General features: G+C 37.3%; 1 protein-coding gene across 1 annotated transcript; it reads left to right on the forward strand.

Moving 5' to 3' along the window:
• Positions 1–2,066: 2,066 nt before the first annotated feature.
• Positions 2,067–12,370, forward strand: LOC139744854 (uncharacterized). Its single transcript, XM_071655267.1, has 5 exons — positions 2,067–2,537; positions 4,329–4,481; positions 5,540–5,632; positions 8,180–8,313; positions 9,527–12,370. The coding sequence occupies exons 1-5, from the start codon at positions 2,390–2,392 to the stop codon at positions 9,848–9,850; spliced, it is 852 nt and encodes a 283-aa protein (XP_071511368.1). The 5' UTR covers positions 2,067–2,389; the 3' UTR covers positions 9,851–12,370.
• Positions 12,371–14,992: the final 2,622 nt, after the last annotated feature.

Consider the following 14,992-nt stretch of genomic DNA (forward strand, 5'->3'; position numbering starts at 1 on the left):
GGACTTTAACCCCTAATTTGCATAACGCATACAAAATAGCTGCAATATTGCCATCAAATTGTTATTTCAAGTGAATGAACTTTAACACCTAATTTGCATAATGCATACAAAATAGCTGCAATATTGCCATCAAATTGTTATTTCCATTAAAAATATTTTCTAGTACATCGCGTAATCGCAAAATGAATTGATGAAAACTCTCTCTACGCGGATCATGACTCAACTTTTTGTGGGGGGATGGAAAATGTCATCGGTCAATGCATTTGTTCATATGCAACATATCGTTCCAATATGCATATCTGTAGCATCAGCATGGAAATTCTATTTCCCAGTGAACCAGAGCATGGTAATCACGACATATAGTATTCATTGTTATTATCATGTTTCATAACACACACGTGAGTACCACAAGTGTCATGCAAATAACTTTTGGGTTTAGTTATTATATCATACATATAATATATCATATCTACATCGAAAACACTCGTCTATAGGTTGAAAAGGGATAGATGGTTTTATTCTATTTTCTCATGAGACATTTTTTTTTCTTGCACATCGAAGAAAAACACCTTTAATTTCACAACAAACATTACCGTTGTCCCAATAAATGAACAAAATCATGTTGTAAGTCCGTTAGATGAAATGATATATGTATTTTGAAGACTGGAGAAGGATCCATTAGGATGGGAAGTAAAGCTTGTAGAATAGTCGCGATCACACACTGGCAAAAGATAAAGAAGTTTGAGATCGCGATATCTAAGATCTCAAAAGGTTTGTTCAGATTGGCAAAATGTCGAAAAGTTTAAGGCCGCAGTCTTTAAGATCTTGAAGTTTTACAAGTACGTGTGACTGCAAACTTTCCGCGAAACTTCCAAAAACAAAGTTTACTTGGAATATTTCATCCTTTGCCATCCCCGCCAAACTTCTCGATCTCTTACCAGTGTGACCGGACAACAAAACTTCAGATCGCGAAGACTTCGTGATCTTAAACTTTGCGATCTTTTGCCACTCTGATCGGCCTTATCATCATAAAGTTAAATAACGATGTTAGAATAGCAGTAAGGGAGAAGAAATGAAAAAAAAAAAAGAACTGTGGCACACATCTACCTAGATTTGATCGTTCTACATCTGATATAAGAAAGTAACTTCACTTCCAAGACAGTTTGAATTCTGAAATTGCCTCGGCCAGTGCAATCTGCGAAATAAGGGGTTCACACCTTCCTGGTCCTTTTTGTTTTATGTTTTCGATATATTTGGATAATATGCTGCCAGTGATAACCACCAGGTATTGATGCATTTTTGATTTATTCTTAACTGGAGGACGCCACTCTTCCTTGTCTGTCTGACTTTTGCTAAATGGGTAAATTATGCGGTCCCATACATATTCCTCGAAAAATTATATTGTTATGCATCTTAACCAGCGAGAAGTGATAAACCTATACTCCACTTCCATTGATTTATGTCATTTTCTGTTGATTGTTATAATCTTATATAGATATCGAGCTTAAGTCCATGCTCCATATTAGTCTAGAAGACACATTTATGATAAATCTCACCAGTGTGATTCAGATCATAGAAATGACATTCTAGGCAAAAAGGACTCTATAGCTTTAAGGACCAGTGGTTTGTAAGAACTAATTAAGACTGAATACTCATACGAAACCATGTTACATACAGAAGATTCCAGTTCGTATAAAAGGTAAATGTGACCCTGCACCTCAAAACAAACAAAAAGTCGCCAGACATGAATGTTTAGTTAAGACCATATTCTGAAAGAGCCGACTTTAAACTTTAAAATGATGTATAACTCAAATCAAATGGACTCTCCTAACCTATCTAAACATTGGAAAGAAAGCAAAAACTCAGGAAAAGTGTGAACTGAGAAAAGAGGCTCTGAAGTACAGTGTCTATTCAAGCGCTTAATCTTTACCAAACCGTGCTGGCTGTGTGGTGAATGGGACAAAAAACAGGAAGTAAACCACCAGAGTAACAACAATGAACACTGCAAAAACTAGGGTGTTAAATATCTAACACCAGCACAGAATCGAAAAATATTAACACTCTTGGTGTTGATTTTAGGTCCCGTTCAGAAAGAATCACACCAACTGGTGTCGAAATATTCAATTACAGGTTGATGTTAGAGTTTTGGTGTTATTAATTGGTGTTGAAATTGCACATGCGCATAAGTCAGAGAATTCGAGCAAAATCATTGGACGAAAGTTGTCATGTGACCTCGCTCTGCGCTCTCGGATCGCGCTGCTGGCCGGCATTTATGGCTAGCTAGCTAGCTGTGTACAGTGTGCGCGGTGCATGCATATGTTATGTGTAGTATGCATTATCAAGGCCATTTTTTATCGATGAGGTTTTCTTCGCCTTCGGGCCGCGGGTAATGAAAATTCGACTCAATAATATCCTCATTAATCAGCAGTTAAACAGCACAATCATGCCGATAAGTGTAAAGATTTGTTCTGGAGATCGCCGAATCAGAAAGTTGCTGCCACTAAATCCAGAAGACATCGTAGGATTCTTTGAACTGAGTAAGTGTACGGTACCTGTTTTTCAGGTGTTTGTCATGAGTCGACTGTACAATACTGCTAATGCATGTGGAGCATGTGGAGCTGCAGCTAGAGTGCGTGCGACAGCGTTGCACCCAAAAGTACTTCTCCTACTATCCTAGTCTACAGACTACATGTAGTTTTCTAGACTTAGAATCTAGTAGGTCCTAACGTTAGAAACTAAATCATCCCATTAAATTTAGAGTCTAACTGCTACAACGAGCCTTGGGCTTGGACCAAGCCTTCCTGAACTTGAAGCCTTGAGCCTGGGGACCACGCAAAATACTTCTTTATAAGCGAATTTTGTTTGGCAAGAGGAGTTCATATCATGTGCAAATGTACAAAACTACAATTGAAACCTTATCTACTGGTATGTTATGTGATACAATGCATATAGATCTATAGCCATAGAGTCTAGTGTTACTGTAGTTTTTAGATGATAACTATTTCTCTATTTGTGGTAGGTGTCTATACTTTACGTTAGATCTAGACTCTGTAGTCTAGTCCAGGTCTACAGAAATTACATTATCTTCTTGGATAATCGGTGTGCTCTCCCGATGTGCTCCGCTTGTAGTGGGTGCAACGCTGTCGCTTTTGCAATAGTATGTGTGTAGCTACTGTATAGTGTAGTCTGTAGCTAGTCTGTGCAGCTAGTCTGTTACTAGTGTTAGTCTGTTGGTCTGTTTGTTACTTTAATATTAGTCTGTCGTGTTGGTCTGTTACAAAAATGTGAAAGTTTTTGTTGAACTTGCTCTCATTTAATTCTTTCTTTCTACATCAATTTTGTTCTATCTTGGAACAAGTGATCCTTGGGCTTGGCCGGCCTTGGTAATACCAGGTGTGAGTTAATGAGGTCAAATGTCATCTAGGGGGTCAAAGGTCAAATGATAGGTCTGTTAGTCTGTTACAAAAATGTTAAAGTTTTTGTTGAACTTGCTCTCATTTTTTTATTTCTGCATCAATTTTGTTCTAACTTGGAACGATTGATCCTAGTTGGGTTAATATCAGATTTGAGTTGATACGGATATTGTCAATGGTCATCTTGGGGTCAAAAGGTTACTTGTTTTATTGATTGCAAAATCAGGCGAGACTTGTGCCGGCCATGGTTCGAGAACCACCTTGTTATTACAAAAAAGTTCTTGGTTTGAATGTTTTGAATGATAGGATTTGATAAATTTTATGGACATCTTCAGTAAAAATGTAGGGACAGCTTAAGCCCTAAGGGGGCCGCTCACTTGGTCTAGCCTATCCTGGTCTATCGAGGTAGGCCTTAATACTGTCACAGCCGGGTTCAAAAAATTGCATGGCTATGTAATTCTTTCACCTGGGGTGGCAGTAAGGCCTACCTCTAGACCAGAATAGGCTAGTCCAAGAGCTAGTCTCTAGGTCAATAGGGTTAGAGCACCAGCGAACGACTCCTTTAGGCCTAAGCTTTTCTACATTTTTACTGAAGAAGATGTCAAAAAAATTTATCAAAACCAGTCATTCCACTGGCATTAATCGGGGGGGGGGGGGATAAAGTATGTGATAAATGAGATATGTGTCATTGTATTAACATCATATACTTAAAAAATTGTCAATGTCTTTCCCAAAAACACTGAAAATTGCCAGAATGTTCAAACACACTAGCGGTATAAAAGTTATAATGCTACTACAACTGTAGCTATTATCCTGTCATGAAACCATACAAACTGCAAAGTATACTTAAGTCATTTTTTATTACATTTGTAAATTGTAATAGTTTTTCTCTCCCCACCCCCCCCCCCCTTACAGTCAGAAGAAAATTCAGCATCAGAGATGGCGAAGATCTTGTTTTAGTGGATGAACATGAAGGCTTTAGTATCGACGATGATGTATTGGGAGATATTGTGACCAGCCAGCCTGATGTTAGCCTCATGGTCCTGAAAGAAGATGAAGAATGGTCCAGTAAGTTTTTAATAAGAGCATTACATTTCTGGAGAAGTAAGCAGTATGCGAACAATTATAGGAATGTTCCTTTGAACATTCTCTGTATTTGCAAAAGGTGCTACTGGATACAGCCACTGTGTTAAAATGAACAATTCATTGCAAATTAAAGACAAAGGAAGCTAGTCTTCAGCATTGCAAACTTGCATTTTTGCAGAAATGTTTTCAATGCGATCATCTTGAAATTTGTTGGAAATTTCTATCTATATGTCCTACCCATTCAAGGATGGTATTTATTCATGAATGTACGGCTCACAGTTTCCTGGACCTACATGTGTCTTGAAGACACCTCAATATTGTGAATGTTTGATTTAAAAAACATTTTGGTGTGATGTTTGAGTTGAATGATACTGTCCAAAGGATTACATAAAAAAGAATCTACAAAAGTCTGGAAACTTATCATTGTTCATCGGTGTTGGGTATTACCAGGGAGGTGGCCATCTCCCTGGTATCACCAAGTCCCTGGCTGGTGTAAATTTACTCCTAATTCAAGAAGATCTAGTAATTGCAGTGTTTCTAGTATAGTACGCCTTTTTAATTATTTGTTGTGCCTAGCATTCTTATGCTATAAATGTATGATTACGTATTTCAAATCTGGGCGGACAACTCTGTCAAAGTTTACAACAGTAGCATATGACACGAGTGCTGTTTTTCCCATGGTTGGCCCCAGCTGATAAATACTGTGGGGTAAATACTGGTCTTTGCCGGATATTACCGTCTCGCTATTTATGATGAGAATGGGAAACACAGGGGAATAATCAATAAGTCATTTCATGAATTTTGTTCATAAAGGAATACACAAATCATTGTACATGAAGTATGATTAACCAAAATAATAATAATAATAATAATAATAATTTATGGCAGGAATTCATTCTTATTGCTGGGACAAATTTTTGCGCAACGTTTTCTGATCTATGTATCTGATACCATTTTTGCTGTGTACAAGAATTCGAAAATTGTAGCAGTCACTTGGGAAGGAATTGCTCCTATTGTAAATGTTTACTCCAATCATTCAGTGGCACTTGCTCGACAACTTCTGAAGCAGAATGGAAACTTGACAGTCATGGAGCTCCTGTCATCTTTTGACAGTTCTGACCAGAACAAAGAAGGTATTTTTGCACATTCCCTGGAATGCACCCTCTAATTTCATAAAGAGTCTGAAGTGTCATCAGAAGTTAAAATTAAACCAACCTTATCATTAAACATTCTAGTGATGGTCAATTTTTCATGGAGCATAATCACACTCCCACATAAACACAACACAAATGTGGGCCAGGAAGCTTATTTTCGAGTAGCCATACACAATTTTCCCCACCCTGAGAGGGGACTCCCTCCCGGATCATCCCCTCATCTAGTTATTTCACTCCATAGGATTTTTTTTACAAAAAAACAATTTCCAATACTCTGAAAGTATATTGTACTCACTTAAATGTGCATCAGAAAAAGTTTATTTCTAAGATGCCAATTGCTAAATTTTCCCTACCCTTAGATGGGGCAGTCCCTTCCAAACCTTCCCCTGCATTTTACCCATCTAACTTTAACTTTTAACATTTTTAAGTCGTCCAAAGGAAAGACCTTATGCCGTCATATTTGTCCGTCTGTCTCTCCGTCTGTCTGTCAACAATTTGGTATCCACTTTTTCATCGATCTATATCTTGGCTCCGAGTTAACCAAACAAGTTCATATTTGGTATCGGTATCCTTTAGGACTTTCCTGATATTAAGCTCATTTTTGTGTTGAGGTTGAGCTTAAAGGCAAAGATCAAAGGTAATTCAATGTCACATGGGTTATATAAAACAAATGAAAATAGATCTTTCTCGCAATATCTCAAGAACGGTTTGGGCAAACAACTTCAAACTTGGTATATGTATACCTATGGAGGTGACAATGATCTTTGACCTCAACCTTTGACCTTGACCTTTGACCTTGATTAAACATGAAAATAGCTCTTTCTCGTAATATCTCAAGAAAGGTTTGGAGAAACAACTTCAAACTTGGTATATGTATACCTATGGACGTGGCAATGATCTGTGACCTCAAGCTTTGACCTTGACCTTTGACCTTTGCCCTTGATTATTTGTAGACAACATTTTGAATACTGTCCATATTGGCACGGTTTTCAATTACTCGACATTGGACGACTGCTTTGGACGTCGTCCATATTATTATACACTTGGCTTGATTTCTGCTATTCTGATGGCAGAACCCCTTCCCACACACTCCCCCTGCTTTGTCCCTTCACTCCCTCACTCAGTGTCCCCCCCTCCTTTTTGTCTCACCTGAACAAAGTTCTGGCAGAGATTGACATAGTAATCACTTTTCCTGTTGCTGTGTTAGAAAAATGTTAAAGGCTTTTGTTGAACTTGCTCTCATTTCTCTATTTCTGCATCAATTTTGTTCAAACTTGGAACAAATAATCCTTGGGTATTACCAGATGTGAGTTGATGAGGATGATGAGGTGAAAGGTCATCTAGGGGTCAAAAGATCAAATGATGCGAGGCCATGTGCATCATTTTTAGCTCACCTTAGCCGAAGGTTCAAGTGAGCTGTTGCCATCCGTTTTTGTCTGCCGTCCCTTGTCCGTTGTGCGGTGTGCGTCATCTGTAAACTTTTATATTTTCATCTTCTTCTGCAGAACGAATGGTCGGCTTTTAGTCAAACTTGCAGAGAATCATTCTGTTGGGTAGAGTTGTTCAAATGATAACTGTAGCCCCATGGGGGCCCAGGGGGAGGGCCCCCAGGGTGCAAAATTCTCAAAATTTCAAACATCTTCTTCTCCAGATCCACAAGAAGATCAGTCAAGTTGTTTTGTGTGTAGATACCTTTATAAGTAAAGAATGAAAGTTGTTTATGACAACTCCTGTTGTGCCCCCTCCTTGGATTATTCTGTGTCAGTTTTCCTAAGAGTTTTCCCATTCAAATCTCAAAATAATTATATTGCTATAGCGCCCTCTAGACAACTACTGAAACTCCCCTTTAAATGAATGTTGAGTAAAAGTTGCCTTCAATGAGTTTGTACAGAAATTACCAATGAGATTGATAACTCAAAGTTTAATTCATGTCAAAATGAACAGAGCCCATGGAAGTACAAGAATTGTATATCTATTAAAGGAAAAAAAATATTTTAATCTTTTACAAAAAGGGAACAATTAAGCTGTGATCATTCAGAGCATTACAAGTTACATTTCAGTGATCACAGCAAGTTCCGAAAATGACCACAAATTACTCACTGGACCATCTCTTCATGCATGAATGATCAAGGTTTTTAATTATAGACAATCAATGACTACTAATCTGATACATGTGATTGTAATAAAGTATCTGCTCACCATGCACTTGTAAGATTTAGGAATAATCTGCATGTGTATTGTTACTAATTGTTTTGCCAGAGTGTCCAAATGGGGGGGGGGGGGGGGGGGGGGTAAATGATTTTACATGCAACTGTAGTAACTCAGTGAGTAATCATTTCAGGTGTTCACAGTGAGTTTGACTCTTCATTACAAGGTGAGTATTGATCGAAAACTCACAAAAAAGTGCATGTCCTACTTTTCTCCTACTTTTACTGAAATTTAGCTCCTATTTTTTTTCTCCTACTTTTTCACCATGATCTACTAGAAAGCCTGCTTGATTTTATTATTTTGCATTTTGAAATACAGGATGGAATTCTGGTACATCTGCCATCCTCCTCCTCTTGTGCCTGTTGCCTCCTGCAAGCCAAGGGAGGTCTAAAGCTGCCTCAGCAAAAGTATCCATTTCCTCAGCAATCTCAAGGATTATTCAGTTTCAGAAGGTATGTAGCTTTTCAGTATAAAAGTGGACTATAAATAAATAATGTTATTAGTACCCTCGTCACACCTTGCATGTTCTCACTGCATTCTAGAAAATGTTGCCAAAACTGACTAAATGTGTGTACACAGGGAGTAGATGTAGCAATGGTCTATCTAAGAATTTCATGAATGTGCTTAGACTGGCTTGGACTAAGAGGGTGCTCAAGAACTTTGGGCCTGTTCAAAAACTGAACCTATCCTAAGATTATTAGGAGTGACAATGCGCTAGAACGAGATGGACCTACTGCAAACAGGGTTGCCATACTTCAATCCTACTAGGAATATGTTTCAGCGTGACATTTTCACAGCCCTAAATGTAGAGTTATATCAATAAACAAAAGGTCAGTACTTTTTGCCTCGATATTGGAAATTGATTACAAATTTGCAGCAAGAAAATAATTGTGAAGGAAATTTTAAAATCCTTATTTTCACAGTGTCTCCTTTTGTGTGAGTTGAAATGACTCAACCATATTAGAAAGACTCTTCTCAATCAGATACTTAAAACCTGCTTTGAAAATACTTGCATTTTTTACCAGGCCTCTACAGCCTACCTCTATACGTTTATAAAATTTTCTGTGCAAAGTCCTGGTTGAAGAATGTAGCTACAGTGTATATCTCTGTTCAGTTCATTAACCATAAAGTGAATTGAGCGAGATACAAGTTATAGGGGAGACTACGCTGCACATGGATGTCACCATCATGCACAAGCCCTGTGATTTATGCACTTTTCCTATTTGCTCAAGAGTTATGATGGAGCATCACTTGCAGCCAAGCCTTGATAGTCTGCAACATGCAGCCTGAAGGCCACTGCATATCATACAAATCTTTGGTCGCACAACTTGCCGACTATCATTTTATGAAATAAACAGTGCGTATATTCTGTTTTATTTCAGATCTTAAGTCGCTGAGTTGTGTGACAGAAAGTCATATCGAATGCGGTGGCCTTTAGTCTAATCAGGCCTCTTAAATTGAGAAAAAAGTCAGAAAACGTTGTGCTACTTTGCACATTGCAGACATTTTCCACAAAACATCCAGATCCCCCCACTATATATGTATGTATGTATGATGATGGTAACAGTGATGATAAAGATAGAGTTTTGATAGAATTAACAAGTGGGAAAAGGGTAACTGCTAGTTTCATCGTTTACTAGTACATGTAATTTGTTTCAAACACAGAGTGGAGGGAGCATTCAAGATTTTCTGGATGGCACCAAACAGACCCAGAGCCAACCGTTCCTTCTTGGAATTGGAAATTCTAAGGCCTGTATCAGCAGTTACTTGCTCATTGTCGATCACAAGGCCATTCCATGTGGTGCCCGTACGGTGGAAGGAGCAGTAGATGAACTCTTCAAGACGCACTTTGTCTTTGGCTTGCATTACTGCCAGTCTCTTCATCAGTTCTGGACCTTCATCCAGACAGCTGTTTTCGAGATTGATGTTGGAGTTTCCCGCGAATCACCGAGAGTGCGTGAACTAAGATCCAAATTATTCACACCATGATTTGCTTCAAATGCAAGAGAAATTTTGCAATACCAAAGTTGGTGCAACATTTAAGATTAAGTCATGGACTAAGTGAAGGAGGAAAAGAGGTGTTAATCTGTGGACAGGGAGCTTGTGCAAGAACATTTTATTCTTTTCGTGGATTTCGAGGGCATTTGCAGACTCACCTTAAATCTGGTTTGCCAGATAATCAAGAACAGTTTACTGAAAATGAGAAAGCTGGTGAATCATTCGAAGAGAGCTTTGCAGGAAACAGTAATGATAATGACGACAGTGATCAAGATCAGGATATAAATGCAGAAGATGACATTTTATCCGCTGAAGATTTGAATAGGCAGTGTGCAAAAGTAATTTCAAAATTTTCAGCAAACAGTGCAAACTCTGGAAAAGTTGTAAATGACATCGTGGAATCAACCAGTTTGATTGTAGGTGATGTAGTAAAAAGTGCATCAGCGGCAGTTAAGGCTACTTTCTTGAAACATAAACTGCCCATTGAGTCCGAAGCTTATAGAGAAATACAGACGCATTTTGCTATGCTTGAAAAGCCATTTGAAAATTTGAACTCAGAATATAAGCGGATGAAATATTGTGCAACACTTGGACTTGTTGAACCACAAGAAATAAAGTTAGCATCCGGTATGAAAGTCGTCTAAATAAAAGAAGTAAGCAGTATGAACAGATTGCTATTGAAGATACCTTTGTTTATATACCCATTTTAGAATCTTTAAAGCAACTTTTGAGCAATGAAGATATATTGCATTTTGCTACTCATGACCATAGGAGCACTGATGGTGTAATGAGAGATTACTGTGATGGTGCACAATTTGAGAAAATCCCTCTTTTCCATGAAGATGAAAATGCCCTACAAATTCACTGTTTTTATGATGACTTTGAAACTGTAAACCCCATCGGTTCAAAAACAAAAATTCACAAGTTAGGTGCCTTTTATTTCATTTTGAAAAATCTGCCACCAAAGTATAATTCTATTCTTTCCAATATCAATCTTGTAGCTCTGTGGTATGCTGAAGATGCCAAAAAATATGGATTTAATGCTATTCTCAAGCATATTGTGAAAGACATTAACATTCTGTCAACAGTTGGCATTACTCTTCCTAATGGCATTGTGAAGAGGGGAACCATTACTCAAATTAGTGCTGATAATCTAGGTGCAAATGCCCTGTTTGGTTTTGTACAGAGCTTTTCTGCTAATTATTACTGTCGATTGTGTGTGACAAGCAAGGAAGAGGCGCAGAACACATTAAAAGAGGTGTTAATGGAAATGCGCACCAGGCAGACTTATGAGCAACATTTACAAGAAGCTGAAGCTCAAACTACACTGTCACATGTGTTTGGAGTTAAACAAAAAACTGTATTGAATGATTGTATTTACTTTCATATCTTGACAAATTTTTCACTTGATATAATGCATGATCTGTTGGAAGGCATAGTTCAGTATGAGCTGAAACTTGTACTAGAATATTCATCTATGAAAGGCAACCACCACTCTTGACCCATGATGAACTGAATCAGAGAGTTGCCAGCCATTGCTTAAACCGTACAGATAACAAGAACAAACCATCCTACATTAAACTGAGAACAGCTGGCAATGATGTGGGTCAAAAGGCAATGCAGGCTTGGTGCTTGATAAGAAATCTTCCATTCATCATAGCTCATGACATTGAAGAAGGAAACGTCTACTGGGAACTGCTGCTAAGATTACTAGATTGTATGGATATTATTTTTGCTCCCCAATTAACAGCAGGCTTGATAGCCCAGTTGTCTGTTCTCACTGAAGAACATCACACACACTTTCAAAAAACATTTCCTGCCAATAGGTTGTTGCCAAAGCATCATTTCATGGTGCATTATGCTACATGTTTGAGAGAAGTTGGGCCACTCGTACATGTATGGTGTATGCGGTACGAAGCGAAACATCACTATTTTGGCCGTGTTGCAGAATCTGTATGTAATTACAAAAACATATGTAAATCACTTGCAAAGAAACATCAGACAGCACTAACGTTCCATCTTCAGTCAAACCATCCTTTGGAGTGTCTCGAGGTTGGGCCAGGTACTTCACTTTTATTGTCAGATTTAGATGAAAATATTAGACAGACTGTGCAAGAGAAACTCCAAGTAGAGGAACTCTCTTCTGAAGTCTTTGATGCCAATTGGGTTAAAGTGTATGGTACACATTATCAGTTGTCTCTTTTGGTCTGCCATGATGTCGATGAGCTTCCACTGTTTGGTCAAATAGAGCATATCATTGTACACAACAATGACATTTTTTTTGTACTTCTCTTGCTAGATACATTGCATTATAATTCACACTATCATGCCTTTACAGTAGAAATAAGTTTTCCACGTGGTCATGTTGTCAAGAATCAAAAGGAACTTGTTGACTACAAACCACTAGATTTAATGACAAATTTGTCAAACACAGACTCGAGGAAGTACGTGGCACCAAGGCATGTTCTTTTCAAGTAATTTAGACCTGTAGAGCCGATGTTATGTATGGTTTTGGTAAATGGTAACAAAATGTTCAAAAATAACTTCAATCAATAAGATATTGTGGACTCTTGTTAACCCTATGTAGCCCGGGCTATATTTATCTGTAGCCCCCCCCCCCCCCCCAGATCTTGGCCGCCGATCATTAATTTAATCTTAAAGAATGCTAATTTTTGGTACATTTTTCCTTTTGAACATCTGACCAAGTGTGCACTGAAAAATTTTATGATATTTTTGTAATGTAATATATGTAATATTTTCCATCTTTTTTTCTTTCGGGAAAAGCAAATTTATGATGCATGTGCATGAAAGCCAAGGATTTGGAAATGCACAGATTGATTTGTTGTTGCTTATTTCCTGGAGGAAAAAGAGAAAGGAAAATGCATGTTTTGATGTACAAATAGCTTTTTGTTGACTTGAATGACAAATTTGTCAAACACAGACTCGAGGAAGTACGTGGCACCAAGGCATGTTCTTTTCAAGTAATTTAGACCTGTAGAGCCGATGTTATGTATGGTTTTTGTAAATGGTAACAAAATGTTCAAAAATAACTTCAATCAATAAGATATTGTGGACTCTTGTTAACCCTATGTAGCCCGCGCTATATTTATCTGTAGCCCCCCCCCCCCCCCCCCAGATCTTGGCCGCCGATCATTAATTTAATCTTAAAGAGTACTAATTTTTGGTACATTTTTCCTTTTGAACATCCTGACCAAGTGTGCACTGAAAAATTTTATAATATTTTTGTAATGTAATATATGTAATATTTTCCATCTTTTTTTCTTTCAGGAAAAGCAAATTTATGATGCATGTGCATGAAAGCCAAGGATTTGGAAATGCACAGATTGATTTGTTGTTGCTTATTTCCTGGAGGAAAAAGAGAAAGGAAAATGCATGTTTTGATGTACAAATAGCTTTTTGTTAACTTGAATGACAAATTTGTCAAACACAGACTCGAGGAAGTACGTGGCACCAAGGCATGTTCTTTTCAAGTAATTTAGACCTGTAGAGCCGATGTTATGTATGGTTTTGGTAAATGGTAACAAAATGTGCAAAAATAACTTCAATCAATAAGATATTGTGGACTCTTGTTAACCCTATGTAGCCCGGGCTATATTTATCTGTAGCCCCCCCCCCCCCCCCCCCCCCTCCAGATCTTGGCCGCCGATCATTAATTTAATCTTAAAGAGTACTAATTTTTGGTACATTTTTCCTTGTGAACATCCTGACCAAGTGTGCACTGAAAAATTTTATAATATTTTTGTAATGTAATATATGTAATATTTTCCATCTTTTTTTCTTTCGGGAAAAGCAAATTTATGATGCATGTGCATGAAAGCCAAGGATTTGGAAATGCACAGATTGATTTGTTGTTGCTTATTTCCTGGAGGAAAAAGAGAAAGGAAAATGCATGTTTTGATGTACAAATAGCTTTTTGTTAACTTGGTTGAGGAAAAAAAAATGAGAAAGAGACTCAAGACAACCAAGTACCTACATGGGTATTTCTTTTCATATGGGTACCAGGAGTAATTGTGTGATATCATGTGATGTCATGTTCATGTTACACATGAAACATTTAGGGGCTAATTGTGAATGAACATGTTACCAAAGAAATATGCGAGTGTTTGTGAGTGTAATGATTATTGGCTTTTATCTTAGGTATAACACAGTACAAAACAGCTTAGTTTCATTACGTATTAACCAATTTGAGGTCATACTTTGGTACCCATATAAATAGAAGTACCCACATGCATATTTTTTTGCCTTTAACTACTTTAGTATACAGGGTGGCTCCCAAATTGGGCAAAACTTTGTACATTTTAACATTTTCTTCTCTTGATCCAGATGTAGAATACAAGTTGTATTCTTTAGGTGTAAGTTGTGTATTGTTCATCATGATAATTCCTTTTTCCAGTTTCTTGAATAAACAAGAACCAAGTTTTGTTTGTCAAGATAATTTGGTTTGTTCCTTTTCCCTTCTCTATGTGTAATGTGTAATGAATTTCTGTGTTTGATTCTAATGCATTGATAGAGTGAGTTGGATTGAATTGTTGGTGCTAAATCGTTGGTTTTTGTTTTAACAACAATTTGGGGTTGAATTCTGCATATCACTGTTGTTAAAATAATGGTGTTAAATTTTATCACCGAAAATAGAATTGAATTGCAACACCAAAGATTGGTGTTGGAATCTTTCTTTTTTTTTTTCTTTTTAACACCAAAAATAGAATTGAATTGCAACACCAAAGATTGGTGTTGGAATCTTTTTCTTTTTAATACCACAAATAGAATTGAATTGCAACACCAAAAATTGGTGTTGGAATCTTGTTTTTTACACCAAAAACAGAATTAAATTGCAACACCAAACATTGGTGTTGGATTTTTTTTTTAACACCAAAAACAGAATTAAATTGCAACACCAAAGATTGGTGTTGGACTCTTCTTTAACACCAAAAACAGAATTGAATTGCAACACCAAGAGTAGGATTGAATTGTTTAATTCCAGAACTTGGTGTTAAATAACACCAACCGGTGTTTTCCGATATAGATACCGGGAAAGTGTTAAAATCAACACCCATGGTGTTGGATTTAACACCATTGTTTTTGCAGTGAAGGGATTATCAAATTAAACTGAAA

Source organism: Diadema antillarum, unplaced genomic scaffold, assembly GCF_040938485.1.
Source record: "Diadema antillarum isolate AM-2024a unplaced genomic scaffold, OU_Dant_1.0 seq00001214_RagTag, whole genome shotgun sequence".
In the NCBI taxonomy this organism is placed as follows: Eukaryota; Metazoa; Echinodermata; class Echinoidea; order Diadematoida; family Diadematidae; genus Diadema; species Diadema antillarum.